This window comes from Castanea sativa, chromosome 12 (genome assembly GCF_040712315.1).
Source record: "Castanea sativa cultivar Marrone di Chiusa Pesio chromosome 12, ASM4071231v1".
NCBI classification, from domain to species: Eukaryota; Viridiplantae; Streptophyta; class Magnoliopsida; order Fagales; family Fagaceae; genus Castanea; species Castanea sativa.
This window is the reverse complement of record NC_134024.1, coordinates 16,189,816-16,212,296: the sequence shown is the minus strand read 5'-3', so window position 1 is coordinate 16,212,296 and position 22,481 is coordinate 16,189,816. Positions and strand designations below refer to the sequence as shown.

General features: G+C 37.5%; 2 protein-coding genes across 2 annotated transcripts; both read left to right on the top strand.

The window, feature by feature from the left end:
- Positions 1–3,336: 3,336 nt before the first annotated feature.
- LOC142620257 (uncharacterized) lies at positions 3,337–3,828 on the top strand. The gene has a single exon (XM_075793655.1). It carries the CDS (start codon positions 3,337–3,339, stop codon positions 3,826–3,828), a length of 492 nt encoding a protein of 163 aa, XP_075649770.1.
- Positions 3,829–9,643: 5,815 nt separating this feature from the next.
- On the top strand, positions 9,644–21,490 carry LOC142619252 (AP-4 complex subunit mu). The gene is made up of 13 exons (XM_075792314.1): positions 9,644–9,827; positions 10,969–11,063; positions 12,930–13,133; positions 14,418–14,525; positions 14,648–14,776; positions 17,950–18,076; positions 18,520–18,623; positions 18,736–18,840; positions 19,337–19,431; positions 19,862–19,949; positions 20,141–20,201; positions 20,341–20,414; positions 21,076–21,490. The coding sequence occupies exons 1-13, from the start codon at positions 9,770–9,772 to the stop codon at positions 21,172–21,174; spliced, it is 1,347 nt and encodes a 448-aa protein (XP_075648429.1). The 5' UTR covers positions 9,644–9,769; the 3' UTR covers positions 21,175–21,490.
- Positions 21,491–22,481: the final 991 nt, after the last annotated feature.

Here is a 22,481-nt window from a genome sequence, read left to right as displayed (position 1 = left end):
GGTTAAAGTTAGTACTCCACCCATTTTGGGCTTCTCGGATGAAGATAAGATTGGGACCATACAACCGCATGACAATGCCCTAGTGGTTACACTGAGGATTGGGGGTTATGACGTGAAAAGAGTAATGGTTGATCAGGGTAGTAGCATGGATATTATGTACCCTAATTTGTTTAAGGGGCTTAATCTAGAGCTGGAGGATCTTACTCCTTATGACTCACCGTTGATAAGTTTTGAAGGGAAGACTGTCATACCAAAAGGACAAATTCGTCTGCCTGTGCAATCAAGTCCAGAAACAGTAGATGTGGATTTTATTATGGTTGACGCTTATTCCCCATACACGGCCATTGTGGCAAGGCCTTGGCTGCATGCTTTGGGTGCTGTATCTTCAACGTTGCATGTTAAAGTGAAGTTCCCTTTAGGGGAACAAATTGAAGAAATTCTCAAGAGTCAATCAGTAGCAAGGCAGTGTATATCAGCTGCAATATTACGTCAAGCTGAACCAGGACCCTCGGTCTTGGCTACGGAGGACTTATAGCAATTAACATCTCTGGATGCACCCAATGTGGTGACAACAGAGGAGGCAACATGTGAAGAATTAGAGAAGTTTCTTGTAAGTAATGACCCTGAAAAGTTCTTTCAAGTTGGTACTCGGCTACCACATCAGGAGAAGATGGAATTGGTTATGTTTTTGAAAAACAATGTAGATGTATTTGCTTGGGATCCCTATGAGGCCCCTAGGGTTGATTCGAGCTTCATTTGCCATCATTTGAACATCAATCCTACCGTTGTCCAGAGAAGGTAACCACCTCGATGTTCTTCTAGAGAACATGTTGAGGCTGTCAAGGAAGAGGTGCTCAAGCTCAAGAGGGCTAGGGCAATTAAAGAAGTTTTTTATCCGGAATGGTTGGCACACACAGTAATGGTGAAGAAGAAGAATGGGGAGTGAAGAGTGTGTGTGGATTTCACAGACTTGAATAAGGTTTGTCCTAAGGATTCATTTCCAATACCTCACATTGACTAGCTGGTGGATGCTACAATTGGGCATCCTCGGATGAGTTTTTTAGTTGCCTTCCAAGGTTATCATCAAATACCTTTGGCACTGGATGACCAAGAGAAGACAGCCTTCATTGCTCGTACGAGAAATTATCACTATAAAGTGATGCCATTTGGTTTGAAAAACGTAGGGGCTGCCTATCAAAGGATGATGACCAAGATGATCGAGTCACAGCTCGGAAAGACTATTGAGGTATATGTGGATGATATGGTGGTGAAAAGCAAGACGGTGCCTATGCATGTGAAAGATTTAGATGACACCTTTCAAATGCTTAGGAACTACAAATTGCACCTCAACGCCTCTAAATGCTTTTTTGTTGTAGGCTCTGGTAAATTCCTAGGTTACATGGTGACTCATAGAGGAGTAGAAGTAAATCCAGCACAAGTTAAGGCAATCAACAGCTTACAACCTCCTCGGAACCCGAAGGACGTTCAAAAGCTAACGGGAATGACTGCTGCTCTCAACAGGTTTATTTCTCGATCCGCTGATAGGTGTAGACCTTTCTTCCAGTTGCTGGATAAGTGGAAGAGATTCGAATGGACTGAGGAGTGCACTTTAGCTCTTCAACAACTTAAAGAGTATCTTTCTCGACTACCCATCATGTCTCGGCCAGAGGTTGATGAAGTCCTGTTTGCATATATAGCTATGGCTATTCTTGCTGTTAGTTTGGTTTTGATACGGGACGATGGTGGTATACAGAGACCAGTTTACTATGTGAGTAAATCTCTGCATGAAGCTGAGGTGCGTTACTTAGCATTGGAGAAAGCGATTCTAGCTGTAGTGCATGCTACGCATAAGCTTCCTCACTATTTTCAATCCCACACAATTGTTGTTTTGACTCAGCTCCCTCTTAAGTCAGTATTGCGAAGTGCTGATTATTCAGGGAGGATAGCTAAGTGGGGAACGATCTTAGGGACTTTTGATATTAAATATATGCCTCGTACCTTTGTCAAAGGCCAGGTCCTTACTAATTTGGTGGCCGAATTCACTGAACCTTCGTTAGAAGAAAGTGCAAAAGGAATGCACATGGATGAAAAATCATTTGGCATGATTTCGTGTAAGGAACTTCCGAGTTGGAAAGTGTATGTTGATGGGGCAGCGAACCAGAGGGGGTCTGGTGTCGGACTAGTTCTTGTGTCTCTGAAAGGGCTTACATTTGAGAAGTCTCTAAGATTGGGATTCTCGGCCACTAACAATGAGGCGAAGTATGAAGCTTTGCTGGTCGGGATAGATATGGTTTAGAAAATGGGGGGAAAGTCAGTCCATATGTTCTCAGATTCTCAGCTAGTCGTAGGCTAAGTGCTAGGGACATTGGAGGCTAGAGATCCAAGAATGCAAGAATACCTGACCAGGGTTAGACACTTAAAATCCAAATTTGATTCCTTTATCTTGGCACATATATCTAGGAGTGGAAATACACATGCTAATTCATTAGCCACGCTTGCAACATCCTCGGCTCAAGGTTTGCCTCAGGTCATTCTCGTTGAAGACCTTTTGAAACCTGCTCAGACGACTGAAAATGCCATCCATATTCATCAGGTTAGGCTTAGACCTAGTTGGATGGACCCCATAATGTCTTTTCTTAAAAGTAAAGTCCTACTCGAGGACAGATCAGAGGAAGATAAAGTTCGCAGAAAGGCACCTTGATTCTGGTTGTCCGAGGATCAGAAGCTGTATAAATGTTCTTTTTCAAGGCCATACATGCTGTGTGTACACCTTGAAGCAACAGAGTCACTTTTGGAGGAATTACATGAAAGGATTTGTGGAAGCCATACAAGTGGAAGGTCTTTGGCTCATAGAGCTCTTACCCAGTGGTATTGGTGGCCTAATATGTAGAGAGAGGCTCAGGATTATGCAAGGAAGTGTAATCAATGTCAGAGGTTCGCCCTTAACATTCATCATCCCGGTGGTGTACTTAATCCTTTGTCTAGTCTTTGGCCGTTTGCTCAATAGGGATTGGATATTGTAGAACGCTTCCCAAAGGCTGTGGGAAATAAAAGGTGGTTGCTCGTAGGAGTTGATTATTTTACCAAGTGGGTTGAAGTTGAGCCTTTGTAAAACATTAGGGATATGGACGCAAAGAAGTTTGTTTGGAGGAACATTGTCACTAGATTTGGGATACCTCACACACTTATTTCAGATAATAGCTTGCAGTTTGATAGCAAAGCTTTCAAAAAATATTGTGGTAACCTGGGTATCACGAACATGTACTCCACTCCAGCTTATCCTTAAGGAAATGGGCAGGCCAAGGCTGTTAACAAGGTGAGAGTAAATGGTTGAAGATGAGGCTAGATGATGCAAAGGGAAGATGGGTGAAGGAATTGCCACATGTTTTGTGGACATACCGAACTACTCCTCGAAGATCCACAGGAGAGACACCCTTCTCCATAACTTATAGGGTCGAGGCTATGATCCCTTTGGAGATTGGGTTTCCGACGTTGAGGACAAGTTCCTTTGTCCCAAGCAGTAACGATGGTTTGTTAGAGAAAAGTCTAGATCTAGTTGAGGAACGGCGAGAGGTCGCCGTAGTTCAGCTAGCTTATTATCAGCACAAGCTGAAAAGAGGATATGATGCTCATGTGAAGCTAAGGCCACTAGCGCCTGGAGACTTAGTACTGAGGAAAGTCTTGGGTACTGCCAAGAACCTAGCGTGGGGAAAGCTAGAACCTACTTGGGAAGGGCTATACCGAATCACTTCTGTGGCGGGCATAGGGGCATATCGTCTAGAAGACTTAGATGGAAAAAGTTGTACGGCGTCCTTGGAATGTAAATAACCTACCAAGGTACTACTATTAATGAAAGACACTTTTGCCATTTTTGTTTTGTTGGCATTATGTCGTGCTTCAATTCATTATTTCAATTCATATTTTCTAAGTATCAAACAGAAATTTGGTCATGCATAGCTTTTCAGACCACATACCTCGTGAAAATTGATATATTATTAAGTGTTAAACAAAACTTTAGTTATGTCGGGTCTTCGAATCTTCTACTTTGGGGGAATTAACATTTCATTTCGTTTTCATAAGTATCAAACAGAAACTTGATCGTGCATGGCTCCTCGGACCACATACCTCGTGGAAAATTGATATATTATTAAGTGTTAAACAGAACCTTAGTTACGTTGGGTCCTCAGATCTTCTACTTTGAGAAAATTAACATTTCATTTCGTTTTCATAAGTATCAAACAGAAACTTGGTCAAGCATGGCTCCTCGGATCACATACCTCGTGGAAATTGATATATTATTAAGTGTTAAACAGAACCTTAGTTACGTCAGGTCCTCGGATCTTCTACTTTGGAGAAATTAACATTTCATTTCATTTTCATAAGTATCAAACAAAAACTTGGTCATGCATGGCTCCTCAGACCACATACCTCGTGGAAATTGATAAATTATTAAGTGTTAAACAGAACCTTAGTTACGTCGGGTTCTCGGATCTTCCACTTTGGGAAAATTAACATTTCATTTTGTTTTCATAAGTATCAAACAGAAACTTGGTCATGCATGGCTCCTTGGACCACATACCTCGTGAAAATTGATATATTATTATTAAATGTTAAACAGAACCTTAGTTAGGTCGGGTTCTCGGATCTTTTACTTTGGAGAAATTAACATTTCGTTTTATTTTTCTAAGTATATAACTGAGATTTGAGTAAGTCTTGATTCTTGGGCCATACATTATGGTAAGTTTAATCATTTGCTCTATACCCAAAGTTAACATCAAATCTAGTCTTGAACTGTATTTCACTTGTTTTAAGTTCGGATATATTCATACATATTTAATTCTATGCTGTTGCATTTTTGGATATTACAATTTCAATACTAGTATTTATTGGGGCATCATAAAGATTTCCCTGCATATTGGGATATTAAGTCAATTATGCTATGCTGGTAATTTACATTAAGGTTAAAGAAATAAATATTTCAGTGAAGGAGATTGGTAATGAACTAAAAAGTAATCTTTTGAATTTATCATTAATTCTGTTAGTGGTTACATTGCAAATGAAGTTCTAACAAGGATCAAAATAAAATTTCTAAAAAAAAAAAATTACATAAAGAAAGAGTCCTAGGTGGCCTATGCCTTGAGTTTCGGTGGAGGGGGCAGCTTCTTTTGTTTTGTCCCCCTCTTCTGTGTGCTTAGGCTCAGCTTCAGACGAGGTTTAGACTTGTTTTCCTTTGTCCTTTGCCACTGGTGGAGGATCATTTGGCTCGGCATGCTTGCTTGGGCGCTTCTCAGCCTTATCACCTTGTTCATTCTCTTTATCAGAGCCAGCCAGTTCTTTAGGAGGTGGAATAGAATCTTGAATTAGAGATGGCTGTGTCGAAGGCACTTCCTTGGAGGTAGTTGAAGTGGGAGGAAAATCTTCAATCACTCGAATATCTTGTGGAATCCAAATGTTCTCGGACTTCCTTAACTCAGAGCTGGCTGGGACTCTTGCCACGTTTAGGGCTTCTGCCCAAACTTGTTGACAGTACTCCTTGCATAATTTTGCTAGCTCCTCGGTCAGCCGGGTTTCTGTTGTCTCAACCCCTTCATTATAAGCAGGCTTTTTGGTAGCCTCCATTGTCTCCTTGAGAGTACAAGCCTCTTCCTTGACTTGAGCAAGCTCCTTCTTTAGGTCTGAGTTTTCTTGCTGAGCTTTGGATAGGTCCTTGTCTTTTTGGCGCAAGAGTTTGCGTTGCCCTTCCACTTGAACCTTGGTGGTCTTGAGGCTGGCCTTAGCACTGTTTTTCTCTCTCTTCTCGTCTACCAATTTTTTGGTCAAATCCTCGTTGTCCGCCACGGCACGGCCTAAAGCCTTCTCAGTCTTGACCCTAATTTGAAGCTCAGCCGCAGCCTATTTCTGAGAATCCTCCACCCATATCTCAGCAACAAAAAATTATTGGATGGCCTGCATTAAAAAATTAAACAAGCATATTATCACCGAAACAACATGGACACACATGTGGGAGAAATTATACAGAAATATAATGAAACAGTGAGATGGAAGTAATTGGAAAAAACGTACCAGACCCAAGTCTCTTTCTAAGGAGAGGAAAAGGTGGGGTTGGGTCATCTTATCCAAAACCTCCATATCCTTTGGTAAGAGAAGGGGCTGTTCTAGAGCATCGGCAAGGTGGTGAGCACGTCCTTGCTGGAACGCTCTGATGCTGGAATGATTGGGAATGGGAGCCCCATCTAATTCCAGTGCAGAGGACCAGTTGGCCTGTGTACGGCGCACCTCGGCCAGGTCATGGCTTTCCCCACTCTCTACAGAAGGGGCGCACGTCCTACCCTTAGCAACATTTTGTTGTTGGTGTTGCTTAAGTTTCGTTTGTTTCACCATTTCTGCCTCCTCGGCCTCGTTTTTCCTTTTGTTTTTAGGGTCAAGGGCGTGAATCTTAGGGTCGGAAGGAGGAGGAGGTGGTGGCAGCTTAGGAGGGGGTTAAGACTCAACTGTATCCTTCTTGCTAGCTTGTGTACCCCTCTTGGTCATCAATGCTCTTAAATAGGACATCTCTTCTTCCTCGGCACTAGTTTCAAACTGTGCAAATACCAAGCCCTTTACACCTGAACTCTCGGAAGGTTCGTTTTCTTCGTCCGAGATGGTGACAATGTGGCTCTCTGTGGGTCTCTTTACTTCCTTAAGTCAGAACCGATCTATTTCTTCTTTGAGTGACTGCTGTGAAGATGTTGACTCTTCTCGGATGGCTGTTGCTTGGGAGTGTGCCAAAAGAGGAACTGCTGCGATTAGGCGTGCGTAGAGGATCACTGATGGGTCGTCTGGTATCTCATGGGCAAACAGAAAGCTAGGTCTCGAAATATCAATCCTTCTGTGTCTCTGATCACCCGCGATGATCGCGTTGCCGATATCTTGGAAGTCCTCTAATAGAGGGTCGTATCCCAATATGAGATGGGCTGCTTTCACTTGCAGGTCTTCGCTCACGAACACCTCGGATCGTAGAACAAGATTGAGGTCCGCAACGCTGCAGAGGCTTAGACGGGGTCGAACATGTTGTTTGTCTGCAAAAATATCCGAGGAAGCAAATATGGTTAGAACAACAATAAGGGCCAAATGAAGAGAGAATAGAAGACAATGTAATAAAAAATGGTAAAAGTTGAAAGAAGTAAGTCACAGGTGAGGGAATCTAATGCCTATGGATTCACACCTGGGGTTCCCCATTTGACTGGGCAATGAGGACCATCAAGCCAACTTCCCGAAGCAATTAGATAGTCGTCCTTCATGTCTTTATTGGATTTAGGAAGGCAAGATATGAGTCTAACGATGCTAGACCTAAATTTGAGGTAACATCCTACATCTTTAAGTTTATGACACTCGTACATGTAGACGACGTCATGCCATGTGAGATTCAGACCCATTTGCTCGTTTAGGGCGTCGACACAACCTAAAACTCTAAATACATTGGGTGTGCATTGATCTGGGCATAACCTATGATTACGGAGGTATTCACTGGTTACGTTTTTCATGAGAAGGGTCATCCCACCCTCTAGGAATGCTATGATGGGAATGACAACTTCTCCCTCCCTCCTAGAGGGCAGTATCTTAAGCCTACATTTTGAGGAATATGATATTTAGCCCGAAAGCCCTCCATACCGGCATTGGTATCTACTAGGCACTTGAATCTACCCATTCGGTGGGGGCAAGAGTGAAATTTTAGAGAGGAGAAGGATATAATTAATGGCCAAGAAGAATAGCCGAGGAGAAATGAACTTAAAAGATTGAAAACTTACGGAATATAGGTAGACGATTCTTCGTGAGCTTCTTGAGATGAGAGAGAATGGGAACTTTTGAGATGTGATTGATTTCTGAAGTGAGAGATTGAATTTCGGTTTCCTGGGTGGTTTGGGGTATGGGAAGCGGCATCGAATGGGATTTATCCCGCCCAAATTTGATTAGGGGACCCGAACCATTGGATGTGCATCGCACTGTTAGATGAGGGGAATAGAGCGTTACCTGCAGCAATTAATGCGCGTTGGGCGGATTTCAAAGCGTCAGTGGCGGTTTAAAAGAGGTGAGAGGACATCTTCACACGTGCTGATCTGAAAAACGTGTGAAGGTTGTGTTGTTGTGTCAAAACTTCACTTTCCTTCTCTGATAGGGAGGAAAACGAAGTTTTGAGGGGCTATTGTGGGGGTAAAATGGTCAAAACACGGATTTGGGCCTTGGGCCTGATTTGGTGACAAGAGTCTGTCCGAGCAGAGACTTTGGGGCCCATAAGCCAACTTGCGCCAGAAAGATTGGTGAGGTTGTCTGAGGAGAGGCATCTCCTCGGATAAGTCAAATAAAGATCGTATGATATGTCATGATGTTTGGGGAGAGAATTCCGGAAGGTTTGGTGGGTAAAGATGTGTTTCACATAGTTATAGAGAGGAAGAACGTAAGAGAAATATTTAGGGAAAATGCTGCTACTACCGCATTAAAGACTCTGCACCTACCTCCTTGGCCGCATTAATGGGGAAATGACCTTTGAACAGTAATGTTCAGCCTTCCGGCTATTGTTTGAAGATATCAAGAAGGTGATCGATGTGACAAGTATCTAATAGGATAATTTGTGATACACGTGAAGGATAAAGGGAAGAAGAAGAATGATATAAAGGAGAAAGAAAGGAGATCGGAAAGAGAGGGGGGGGGGCAGAAGAACAAGAAAGAAAAGAGAAAAAGAGAGTACTATATACTTCACATTCAATTTTAGTCTATTATTCAAAGAAAGAATAGCCGTATAAGACTTCCTCGGCTTACGTCCGAGGAGAATTTCTCACTATTTTCATCCTTTGATTGTGTGTGAAGTGGTAATCTAGCCTTCCATCTGTAGTCCAATCTATATGACCTAGGTTTCGAGCCCACACTCTACAAATTTGATTGTATAAAGCCATTTGGGCTTGAGCCCATCATGCGTTAGGGTCTGGGTACAAATTGTGCTCCTACAATAACTAATTAATTTTTTTTTTAACTTTTTTTTTTTGTTTTTGCATTGATTAGAAATATTAAATAAATACTTCACTCCTCCCCTGAGCTTGAACTAAAACCCCCACATTTCCCATGCACTTAAGGCATGGGGAGATATTTCGTCCATTATCCAGCCCAACTCACCTTATGGTAATGTTCACTTCTATTTATCATTGAAAATCAATGTTACATTGAAATGGATAATAAAAAAATTAATGAGAACTAATTTATTATTGTTTACATCTTAATAACAAGTACACTTATTCATTTAATCGTTAGTTAATATCTTTTTATTTTTTTAATTATAGCCCATTATTACTTGCAATTTCTACTTCCACAACAAGTTCTAAGGGGTAAGTTGTTACCGATTATAATTTGAAATTTTGAACACACTACTAAAACTACATTTTTGCCTATCAGTAATAAGTATTGTCAAAATTTTGTGGATGTACCCTTTTGTTATGGGTCCAGATTAAGTGCAGTGCACTGGACCCAGTTGAATGGCAACACGTGTCCACTGGACACTCAAACCTCCCCCTTTTGTTATTACTTAAGCCCCCAAATTCTGGTTAATAGTAAACGACCCGCCGTTTGCACACCAAGAGCAGCTCTATAAAATGCCGAAGGTGAAAAACCCGTGTAGATTTAAAAGAAGAAAAGAAATAATAAATAAACCACGCGATAGCCAAAGCCAAAGCCAAAGCAATCTGAGCTTTGAACAGAGTTCGCACAGCGAGACCGAGAGAGAGACGATCATTCATTCATCATGATCTCGCAATTCTTCGTTCTATCGCAGCGCGGCGATAACATTGTCTTCCGTGATTGTGAGTTTTCTTTCTCTGAATTTTACCTCAAAATTTCAATAATCAAATCTGTACAATTTTAATATTATGTTGCGTTGCAATTCGTAGTCCGATTAGATCTCGGAAACATTACGATTCCGAAAGCGATTTGATTTGCTTTATACTCGATTCAATTCAATCTATATCTGGTTCATTTGAATTTGCTTGCATTTAGTTAATATTTCATAGATCCAGTGAAAATTTTCTACATCACACATGATTCTGCTAGATTTATGTGGAGTTGAGATAAAAATGAGGCTTGGAAAGAAAGTAAAACTGAAATATAACAATGAAAATTAGGTTTAGAGAAGGTAAAAACAAAAACAAAAAAAAAACCAAAAAATTAAAGAAATGATTTGGTGAGCTATATATTTATGAAGAATTTTGCATGACAATGTGGCATTGTTCCTTCAAAATGACATATAGTACGCAGAATTGGCTTTACTTTGTTTAGGGAAAAGGAAACATATTGTTTTTTGTAACGATGAAGTGCGTGATTGTTAGGTCTAAACGCTATACTCTTAGCCGATCAGGGGTGGATGCCCTTGGATTACCCAAGGTTTTACTGGCTAGCGGCGAGTCCAAAGGGCTCTTCTTTTGAACGGCTCCCTACTTTATTTAAAAAAAAAGAGGTTATGAATTCAAACATGAAATGGAACTTTGTGCAATTACCTATACGCTTAACATATTAAAATAATACCGGTGATGTACATACTTTTTATTGTTTTGTAACAAATATGGGTTTGATTTATTTGAAATTTTCAAGTAATCTATGCTATCTATTCATGTTCCACCCCTTGGTCGTTTAGAAAATGTTCCTAATGCATGTTGATTTTAGTAAGAATGACTGTGTAGTTAAAGAAAATTGGTGATAAATTAACAACCTAAACTTGATCTCTCGGTAATATTGTCATCATAGCTGAAGAATTATGTGGCAGATGCACTTTTCTAGGTTGGTCTTCTCTGATTTTACGATATTTCTATGATAAATTTGTGCTCGTAAAATGTCATTATCTAGTTCATTTAGATTTTCTGATATATAGAAGTACTGTTATACTGTTTTGCCGTTAGCTATTTAATTATGAAACCTAGCATTTGAGAATATATGATCTCTGTCTTGCAGATCGTGGTGAAATACAAAAGGGAAGCACAGAAATATTTTTCCGTAAAGTGAAGTTTTGGAAAGAGGATGGGCAAGAGGAGGCTCCACCTGTCTTTGTAGGTATTATCTTACTGAAGAATGTCAGGCAATATGTTTCCTTAGATGCCGAACTGCTGATTTAGATGAAGTGAAAGATTCACACAATTACTTCACATTGCTGTTCCTGTATGTGTCCTTAAAAACAGTCTGATAGTTAATGGTCTAAAATTTATCAAGTGTCTTCTGGGTATGTAGATTTTTTACATTGAGAGTTCATCAATAACTGTCTGGTTTATTACAGTAAAGTTTTCATTGGAAGTCTCTGACATGAAGGACTGTAATGTGTGGGAAATGTTTTTGAAGGGATGAATCAATCCAGCTCTTTTAAGTTTATATCTTTTAAGCCTATATCTCATTGTTGGTGTTGTTCTCTGGATATTTTTCATCGTTGCACTGAAAGCTCAAAAATAATTGTTTGCTTCCTTTCCAATTCACTTTTGCTAGAAGTCTTGAAAGGGTGGTATGTGGATTTGAGTCCTTTTAGTGGGATACATTAATTCAATTTCTTAAGCTTCTTTAATTGTTTCGTTTATTACCTTTAGCTCTTAATTATAATTACTTTTTATTTATTAATTATTATTGGATTAGATTATTTGAGAATTTTTTAAAGGTAAATATAAATACTATATTATCACATCTGCCATTTCTGAGAGAGATATTGATAAACCAAAGTAGAGGACTTGATCATCTGCACTAACTTAAAAAAAAAAAAGGTTCTCCCCACCCCCCACCCCTAACAACAATAAAGCCTTATTTCCAAAACATTTTGAGTTCGGCTGGACATCCCCAACAGAATAATCAGGGTCAATCGTATATATTCTTCTCCGCCATTCTATTATATTCAAAATCATACTCTATGTTACCTCCTAAATTGACATGTCTTTTTTTTTTTTTTAAACTATTTCTACTAATGTTATTTTAAGCTTCCTTTACTTTTTTTGGTTCACGCAGCTTGAAACAACGCAATATTTCTCACTAGTGTATTAATCACTCTCCTTGGCACCAAACCATCTCAAACAACTTTGTATCATTTTCATCTTTTCATCAGTAGGGGTCACCCTCATCTTTAAACAAATTTCCTCATTTCAAATCTTATATGTGCATGTATCTCCACGTATCAATCTTAAAATTCTCATTTGTGGTACACTCATTTTATGAACATATTTCTTCTTAATGGCCCGTCTTTTAGTATGATAGAGCTTTGTTGGTCTTATAGCAGTATTATAAAATTTTTCCTTTAACTTAATAGGTATGCTATCACACAATACTCTTGATTCATTCGTTTGCTTCATCCACCCTACTTTGTGTCAATATGATTCACATCATTTTCGATCTCTTTATCTTTATGAATTATTGGTTCAAGATTTTGAAAGCATTTTCTATTTGGTTTCTCTTAACCATGTCTTCTTACCACTCTTTCATCTTTATTTCTAACCTCCTCCCTAAAAAGGGGGGAGAGTGGCCCTCATTTGAACTAAAGTTAGTACTTAGTATACAAGAAATATCAAGAGCTTTGAGTCAATATGAAAGTTTTTGAAACCCTGCTGTATTGTGTCAGGAATGATTTTTACTAGAAATAAATAGGCACAAAATGGCTTCACACTCTTCATTATACCCTTGAAAGTTGATATTAGGATGTGATTTCCCTGTCCTCATGTTCTCTCCAGTTGGTCACAACACCAAAATGTGCCCAAAAGAAACAAATATTATTATTCAGAAATTGGCAATAATTTCATAAGTATAAAGCTTCACCTGCACAGTTATTGTTTTGTTAATTTGCTTATCTGTTTTTGATATGATGTGTAGATTATTTCATTTACTTTAATGATTTATATGGTTCAGTGTGCTGATTTTTCTTTCTAATGTATCTTTTCCATTGGTAGAATCTGGATGGTGTAAACTATTTCCATGTGAAGGTTGTTGGATTGTTTTTTGTTGCAACCACAAGAGTTAATGTGTCACCCTCTCTCGTCTTGGAGCTTTTACAAAGGATTGCCCGTGTCATTAAAGATTACCTCGGGATTTTGAATGAAGAATCATTGCGGAAAAATTTTGTGCTTGTGTACGAGTTGCTTGATGAAGTTATAGTAAGCATCTTGTCATGTTGAGTTAATTCATTGGCATTCCTATAAAAAAAAAAAAAAAAAATCCTATCAAAAAGAGTTAATTCATTGGACTTATATTTATTAAGCCTATGTACCAGTGTTACTAATACCGGATTGTACCACCAGTTAAACGGTAATACCCGTGTTCCATGATATTTTCAGGACTGGTATGGAGTGTAATACCACTCTAGCAGTCATACCGTGACCTGCGGCTAAAAGACATAATGCTTTGAATAAAAATTCATAAAAAGGAAGCAAAAGTTATCACACTTCTGACAAAAATAAAATTACTTTTTGACTTTTTTGTGTGTGTTTAAGTCAATTACTCAAACATAATAACTAGCTTGTGGCCTTTTAAACGTATTCTCTCCTCTGCGCAACAGTGAATTGTCATTCCATTCTCTACTAAAAATTTATTTTGTTTTTATTATTATTATTTTTTATTTACTATTTTGGTCAAATCTTGAATTTAACAACTAAGACTGTACCAATTTTTTTAAGGTAAGATTTTTTTTTTTTTGAACTTTTATGGGATATCTGATATGTAGACTTTTGGATTATAGGATTGGGTATATTTACATAAAATGATGTATTTATTTTTATTTTTTTATTTTCTAAATTTATATCATATGATATAGTTTTTTATTTTAATATATTTGAATGACCTAATTCTACTTTAATTTAGTTAATTTATATAATTATATAATATATTAATTAATGTAGTAACTTGATCTTGCTAATTAATTGTCAATTTATCATCTACTTTGCTTAGTGTTGAAGAACTGACTATCTCATTGTCCTTACTGTATGAGTTTAGGAATTTTGAGCATTTTGTTCCGCATATTTTAAGTATTCTTGTATTTGAAAATGTTCATTCTTCTTTATATATTCTTCCTAATAATACATTTGGCCGATCCCGATTAGTCTGTTGAGGATCTATAGCCACCCAAAATTTTGGTACTAAGTGGTTTATTGTTCTTCTTGTTGTAAATTCTCCATAACAATTGTAAGCAATAGATCTGAATGTGATTCGTATGAGTAATGCTTGTGAGAAAATTATTCAATTTGGAGTTTTGCATCAAAGTATAGCACATGTAAAAATCAAATTGAGTTTCTGATGGAACTTAAATGTGGCTTTCTTTCTGTTTTAGATGTGTTATAGATTTCTATTCTGCAGTAAATAAGTTTTGACACTTCATTGAACCTGCTTGATTTTATTTATTGATAGCACTTTCTGAAACATGTTGGATTGTATTTCACTGCCAGGATTTTGGTTATGTGCAAACAACATCCACCGAAATGTTGAAGTCTTATGTTTTTAATGAGCCAATTGTGGTTGAAGATGCACGTTTGCAATATTCTGCCCTTTTTATGGTATGATGTCATCTGATTAATTTACTTCTCCAATAATTGGACTTTAAATGGTGTCTGGTTTTTTTTTTTTTTTTTCCTTGCACGTTTCTTCCTATTGATTCCTGATATATGGATGTCTGCAGCAAGGGACAAAAAGAATGCCAGGAACAGCAGTCACAAAATCTGTTGTAGCAAATGACCCTACGGGTAGGAGGAGGGAGGAGATTTTTGTTGATCTAATTGAGAAAATCAGTATCACCTTTAGCTCAAGTGTGCGTACTTCTGTCTTCATTTCACTCTCATATCGGTGATTATTCTAATTTCAGTGTTGTCACATGTGGTATAATTTTTACGTTATCTACCTAATAAGTGACAGGTGAAGGAAGTTAATAACGTTTAGCAGCGCTACATAATAAGTTAGAATCAAGCCCCTGTACATATTTTTAATGGTAATGAGACAAAAATAGAATCCTTTGATGCTAAGAGCTTTGTAGCTCAATTGGCACCTTCTGATGTTTTCAATGGAGACGTCTAGAGTTCAAATCCTTTCTCCCAGAATTATCGATTTTTTTTTTGGCCAGCGGGGGGGGTGGGGGGGTGTGAATTCTTTGATGTCTCAATAGTAATGCCTAGAAACTGACACTAAATCAGCATTTAAAAGAGTGCAACTAAGAGACTTTATTTTCTTGTAGTTAACTTGCTTCTTCAGTGTAGAAATGGAACTAACTTAGCCTCTATGATTGACCATCTCCCTCCTACAGATGCTCATAATGTACATATATCATATGCCTTTCATCAATTTTATTCTATTTTGACAAATCCAAGGTAAATCTGTGTTTCTTATAAAAATAAAAAATAAACCAGTAGCAATTCTTCACAAGGCCCCTAATCTTCATAATTGATAGCTAAAAATTCTACATGTGATAATTCTACACAAAAAACAGCCAATCCACTACCATACCACTGCATTTTTTCGTTATAATAAAGGAAATAAGTTATTTATTGGAAAAGACTACATGAAATTGAAGCCAAGAGCCTTATAGCTCAATTAGTTGGTACCTCTTGGTATTTCCAAGACATCCAGGGTTCAAATCGTCCTTCCTCGTTGTAACTATCAAATTATCAAAAAGACTACATGGAATTGAACACATAGAATTCTAAAGAACTACCATAACACCACACATATTCCGGAAATATACTTGTTTAGGGGGTAAGCACTTTCAAACCTCATCTCTCCTTCTCAATCACTCGTCCTTTCTTTGTGATTTTCATGAGAAATTCCTCAGCTTTCTTTATAGCTAAGCAGTGATAATTGCATCTTCTATCTTCTTTCTCACTAGCCTCCATCTTCTAACCATTCACTTTTTATTTGACTATGTCATGTTATCTATCGTATATTTCTTAATCTTATTTAGTCTTAAGGGAAAATTTATGCATTAAAAAAAAAAGGTATTGCCCACAAGCATTGTGTGCACTTAATATACAGTTTTTGCCTATTTAAAGATAACCATGACAGCTATATGCTTTATACTTTTATAATCACCTTTTAAGTTCATTATATAAATCCTATATTGCTTGTGTCATGTCAATTAATGTCTATGTTGATGCTTTTGTCTAAGATTGATGCTTTTTTGTTTTTGTGCCCCCTCCCCCCCCTTCTTTTTTGGGTTCCTTACTGCTCAGTTCATTACTTAATTAAAACTTAAGCAATCTGTTGTGAGCTCACTTTTAGTTCTATAATTATATGCATACAGTATATTGCACTTATCAAATAATAATAATAATATGGTGTTTACACATTTGATTCTCAACCTTTGCCCCATGTTTCAGAATGGTCCTGATTTTAAATGTTTTAGTTTAGTCCTAAACCTTTTAAAGTTGTGTCAAAAAGGTCATTGCCATCAATTGGTGGATGGAATAATCTAACATGGCAAACAGAAGCACTAAATGAAGCACTGATGTTGACATGGAGCCAGGTGGCAGTTTTTTTTTTTTTTTTTTAAATTTTATTTTTAAAAAAAGAAGACAGCAGCCTGTTAAAGAGAACATGTGCTATGCATGTGAAGAGCAGAATTTGGGGATTTCACATCTTAAATCCCTAGCTTAACATTTAGACGTCAACAAAGAGGGATTTCAGGAAATCCCTTTTTTGGGGCATTTTTTAACCCTGTTCTTTATGAGGAATGGAAGTGGTTTCCCTAACATTTCCAATCCTTGACACAGACCCACAGAGGAAAGAAGTTTAATTCCCCAGCAACTGACCTCTTACAAGGCACCCTAATTATTTGACCAATTTTAGATCTAAATTCCAAAATCCCATTTGGAGGAAATGAGGAATTCATTTCAAGCTCACTGTAGTCAATAGTCATGAACTCAAACCAATTGAGTCGGCATTAAATTCTTATTTAGAGAAAGAGAAAATTTTTGGAGCCTTTTGATTTTGAATGAAACAAAAAGAACCCACATGGAAGGGATCAAGAGAAGTTATGATGGATGAGAGTGATGACGAGGCATCACGCAGAGAGGAGCGGCTAAGTCCAAACTTGCTCTCACCTTAACAACAACACTATTTAGTACTCTCCCAGATGGACCCAAAAATTTGACCTGCCCACCATTGTCTTGCCAGACCACAACAACCCCTGGTGCTACCTGGCTTCAAATTCAAAACCCCCACCTCCTCACTTGCACCACAGTCCAAATCCCACTTGTTTCGTTAAGGGTACACTTCTCTTATCTCTCTCCCCTGTCATCTTCATCTCGAATCCCAGAACAAAGAGTATGAAAGCAACATAATATTTGTTACCATTTCTTGACTCAGTGATTGGATGCCAATCATCTTGAGGATCAAGCATAGTCATCTTCAGAGCCTTCCTCACGGGGCTTCCAAGTGGAAATCCAATGATTTCGGATGTTGGGCTAGGAACTTCAAATGTGAAATCCCCAAAATTGGTTCCTCTACACATGGGTTTTTTTTCAACAGCTGATTTTTTTGACTGTCACCTGGGCTCCATGTCAGCATCAAAGCATGATTTAAGTTTTTTCTGTTTACCCTTTCAGACTTTCATATCAACTAATTGACAGAAAGGATCTTTTGACACACGTTTAAAAGGTTAGACCTAAATTGAATCATTTGAAAGGTTAGGGATCATTTTGAAACATGGGGCAAAGGTTGAGAACCAAATGTGTAATTAAACCAATAATTTTGTGTGGACTGTACTATCAATTTGTTGGATGCAACATGTGGATCTAAACTCAAGGTTGATCTCTCTCTGAAAAATTTCTTCATGGTACATGAAATTTATGATAATCTTCCTTTTTCATGTCTCTTTTTGGTGATCTTTTTCTAGATAGTCTTATTTATTCCATTCATTCTTTTATAGGTTATATGTTTCTTAGTTCATCACTACTTAAACCATTGTTAATCAGTATAAAGTTGTTTAAACAGGGATATATACTGACTTCTGAGATAGATGGCACCATTCAAATGAAGAGCTATCTCACTGGCAATCCAGAAATACGATTGGCTCTTAATGATGACCTGACTATAGGAAGAGGAGGGAGATCGGTATTTGGTATATTTCTTTGGTTTTTACCGGCAGCATATCTGATAAAATAATTCTAAAAATTGACTTTTCCATTATGATTGTGATGCTCTCAAGTTGTTCACTTCCATCAACATGTAAAACTTTCAAGTTCAAAAGCCATATTTCCAGTAATGTTGTTTAAGATAATATTTTTAAAGGTGTAATGCTGTTTATTCTTATATTTTGTCCATGGTGATATGTGTTTTTGAAGTTTGTTCTATGAGGTTATCTTCTTCCTTAAAAAAATAAAATAATAATAATTATTTTGTAAAGCTTTTTGTTTGTTACAGACTTGTAGTATGAAATATTTGGTTACTGTCGCTGGTTATGATGCCTTGTATCCATTGTCCAAATAAATGTTACCAGTGATTTGTCATACTTTTAGATCTTACTTTTACCATTACATTTGCTGCTGCTGCTTTCCATGATAGACTACAGGAGTTCATCTGGGACTGGAGCAGTGATATTGGATGATTGTAATTTTCATGAATCTGTACATCTAGATAGTTTCGAAATGGACAAAACTTTGAGCCTGGTGAGTGAAATCAAGATAAATTAGCTTGGAAATTTTTTTAAATTATATAAAAAAAACTTATTTATTTGTTCATGTTGTCTAAACTGGTGCTTAATCATGTTAATTCTATCAGGTACCACCAGATGGTGAATTTACGGTCATGAACTATCGATTGACTCAGGAGTTCAAACCTCCTTTTCGTGTAAACACTTTGATTGAAGAAACAGGAGCCCTTAAGGTCAACACTGTCCTTGTTTATAATTAAGTTTGAATTATCATTGGAAATGTTAATAAGAGCTGGGTAAGTTCCATTTAAACCCTATAGTTTAGGGGCTGTAGGTATTAAACCTAATTGGATAAGTTACCTTTTGAAACTATAGGGTTACTTTTTGGAACCTCAAGATTTAATATATTATGATTTGAAATCACAGGGTTTAATTTATTATTTTTAAAACTATAGGGTTTAATATGTTACTCCCTCTAAATTATAGGGTTGAAAATTTAATTTTTATAAAGAACTATTCGTATGTAATAAAAGTGGGTGCCTTTGCCATATGTTATTATATCAATTTTTTATTTTCCTCCTGGCTTTATATGATTTTTAATTTTAACATGTGACTGAACATAATAATACCTTTCAGTTATATCAAAAGGTCACCAAGCAAATGTTGATGTTATAGTAATATCGTTATCCTTTATTTCTGGTACAAACATCTTAAGAGTTACAATTGTAGGCTGAAGTCATGATTAAAGTACGTGCGGAGTTCTCCTCAAGCATTACTGCAAACACAATTATGGTTCAGATGCCACTACCAAAATATACTACGAGGTATTATTCTATACCATCTGTCTATTATTTGATAAGGTCAGCAAAAGTTTGTGAGCTATTTTATGCTTCAGAGCTGAGGTCCTTGATTTGCCAATTTTGTAGTAGAAATTTATCCATGAACCACGTAAATTTGCTTACCTTTTAGTGAATGTAATTAATCAGAAAAGTAATACAAAATTTTACAGTCGGTTATGGATTCTAAATAGACTAAAGTAGAAAAGTAATGCTATGTTAAAAGAAGTTTGACCTGTTATGTTCATGTGGATGGAGATAGAAGCTTGTTATTAGTTATGAGATGGTTCTTCATCATTTTTATTTTTATTTTTTAAAAATCAAGAGTCAACACAGACTGGCCACGCTGTTGGACAGAGCACATTGTATTACAGTATTCAATGTTCACTCATTAGATTATCAATTGATGTTTTTTCAGAGCTAGTTTTGAGTTGGAACCTGGAGCAATTGGACAAACAACAAATTTCAAGGAAGCAAATAGGAGACTTGAATGGGGTCTAAAGAAGGCAATGATTTCTTATTAATACTCTCATGGCTGGTCAATAGCCTAGTCCCCCCTCCCCCATTGTTATAACTATCGAATTGTTTAAAATAATAAAATAAAGCTCCATAGCCAATTTTATTATGTTTCCTTGTGCCAAAAAAATTAAAAAAAAAAAGAGAGATGAAAGTTACTAATGCATGTCCTACACAACAGATTGTTGGTGGATCTGAACATACTCTGCGTGCAAAGCTAACATTTTCTCCGGAATCACATGGTATGATTTATCAATTAGCTATGATCAGTCGTAATATAAGTATCTTAGTTGATGATCCCAATAATTGTGTTTAATTTCTTACTAATTCATTGTGATTGATGTATTTCCTCATGTGTGCAACATTTATCGCTCACTACAGGAAATATTACAAAAGAATCTGGGCCAGTTAGCATGACTTTCACAATACCAATGTATAATGCTTCCAGGCTTCAGGTAAAGCCAAGTCCTGATTTGCTCATTGGTTATAATATGCTCATTGCTAGGAACTTAACCAAATTGTACCCACACATTTAACCCATGAGATGGATTGTAATTTGTAAGCTCTGATATTAATTTGTTTTGTTCTACCGTCATTAGTTTGAACGTTCAATTGAACCGTTTGCTGTTATGATTTGGTCCTGTTTGCTATTTCTGGGCATGTGTTGTGTGGGTCAGATCAGGCTGGTAGTCTAATCAGCAGTAATGCCTAATGTGACTTGGGTCAAAACAAAAGCTTGTTTATAGTGATTAAAATACTTTATCTGAACTGGGTCAGATCATAAGGCTGGTATTTTTATGGCTAGAATACTCTAGATTCTAGTGGCTCTTACCCCTCAAACACCCCACGTTCCCCCTGGGAAAAGTTACAAAGTCCGGTAGACTGGGGCCTGTTATATCAGGCATTGCTTGGTCCTGTTTTAATGCTTATAGTTTTCTTGTGCGTGGTTAACAAGGAGGGTTTATACCATGCAATTTTGTGGCTGTAATTATTGTTGGAACCAACTGAATGATAATTTTATTGTGCAGTAGATGTGTTTTCTGGTTTAGTAAGCTAAATTTTATTTCCTTTTGAGTGCCTTTGTACATGCTCAAGTCTTACATGTTTTTGGTGCAGGTGAAATACTTGCAAATAGCAAAGAAATCCGGAACTTATAATCCATATAGGTGGGTGAGATATGTTACTCAGGCCAATTCGTATGTTGCTCGTATATGATGTGGTTAAAGCTCTCTGTTGCCCCCATTTTTTTTGACCAAAAAAAAAAAAAAAAGGGTTAAAAGAGGGGGCGAACAAAGTGGCTTCCCTACCTGGACATGACCATAGTTGCCCCCACTTTTGTTGCTAACTTATCATTCTAGTTGAATTATACATCAAAGTTGTATTGATGTTTTTTGCATTTGATCCTTGTGCTAGTTGCTTTTTATCTAGATTGGATTCTTGTCTCTCTAGTTAGCATTGTTTGTTAAACATACAACATTTAAATAAGTGTCTGGACATTTTTTAAGAATGGAATGAGATACAATAAATGTAATGATTCTGAGCCCTTGGCCACAAAGACACACGTGATATTGGAGGAGTTGCGGTCCAACCAATGAGTTTGCCTGCTGCCAGGTTGTAGTAGTATAATGAAGGCTATGAAGCCAAGAACAAACAGATGAATTTCCATTGACTTCCATGATAGAGTTCTGCTATATCTGGCGAGCCCATCTGCCAAACAGTTTGATAATTGTCCAATGGATGAGTGGTTCAACGGTTCAACCAACAGTAGACAGACTTTCTATACATCCTTGTTTATGGCTCTCTATAAAACACTGTCAAACTTTGCTTGCAAACCATTCTCATAAGAAGCCTAACTTTCTTTTGAATTGCCAATCAAAGATAGTAATCCAGACATGAATTGTCCCAAGAAAATGTGCATTCTATTCTTTGTAATGCTGCTAATAAGTGGCAATGAAGTTTTTGCCTCTCGCCTCCTTGCAGAAACAACACTGCCTGAGGTTCCCGAGCTTCCTAAGCCCGAACTCCTGCCTCTTACCACACTCCCAAACTTGCCTAAACCTGAAGTACCACTACCTAAGGTTGAACTCCCCCCTATTCCTCACATCCTGACTCTACCAAACCCGGAGTTACCTTATTTGCGTAAACCTGAGTTTCCGACTGTGCCTCATGTGGCCTGAACTGCCTCCTTTGCCTAAACTGGAGGTGCTAAAACTGCCTGAATTGCCACCTCTGCCCCATCTTCCAGATCTGCCAAAACCTACATTGCCTACAATCCCATTCCCAAGCCTTCCAAAGGACATACCTGTTTCTTCTTTATTCCTACCCCACTCAACTTCTAGTCCTCGAGTTTCTATGCTTGGCATTCAAAATCACATCTTATTAAATCAAGTATATGTGGATCCATCTGGGTAATTTGTGTAGCATTGGTGTTAGTATTACCCGCAGTGTGTTTTCTTTGTGTGTGGAAATATCATGTGTTTTCTTGTAATTGTGGTAGATTTTATATAGGGGATGTATAGTAT

Coding starts and splice junctions, on each gene's coding strand:
- LOC142620257 (XM_075793655.1), top strand. CDS start 3,337: ATGAGGCTAGATGATGCAAAGGGAAGATGGGTGAAGGAATTGCCACAT.
- LOC142619252 (XM_075792314.1), top strand. CDS start 9,770: ATGATCTCGCAATTCTTCGTTCTATCGCAGCGCGGCGATAACATTGTC. Junction 14,526..14,647: donor AATATTCTGCCCTTTTTATG/GTATGATGTCAT, acceptor GGATGTCTGCAG/CAAGGGACAAAAAGAATGCC. Junction 19,950..20,140: donor TTGAATGGGGTCTAAAGAAG/GCAATGATTTCT, acceptor CCTACACAACAG/ATTGTTGGTGGATCTGAACA.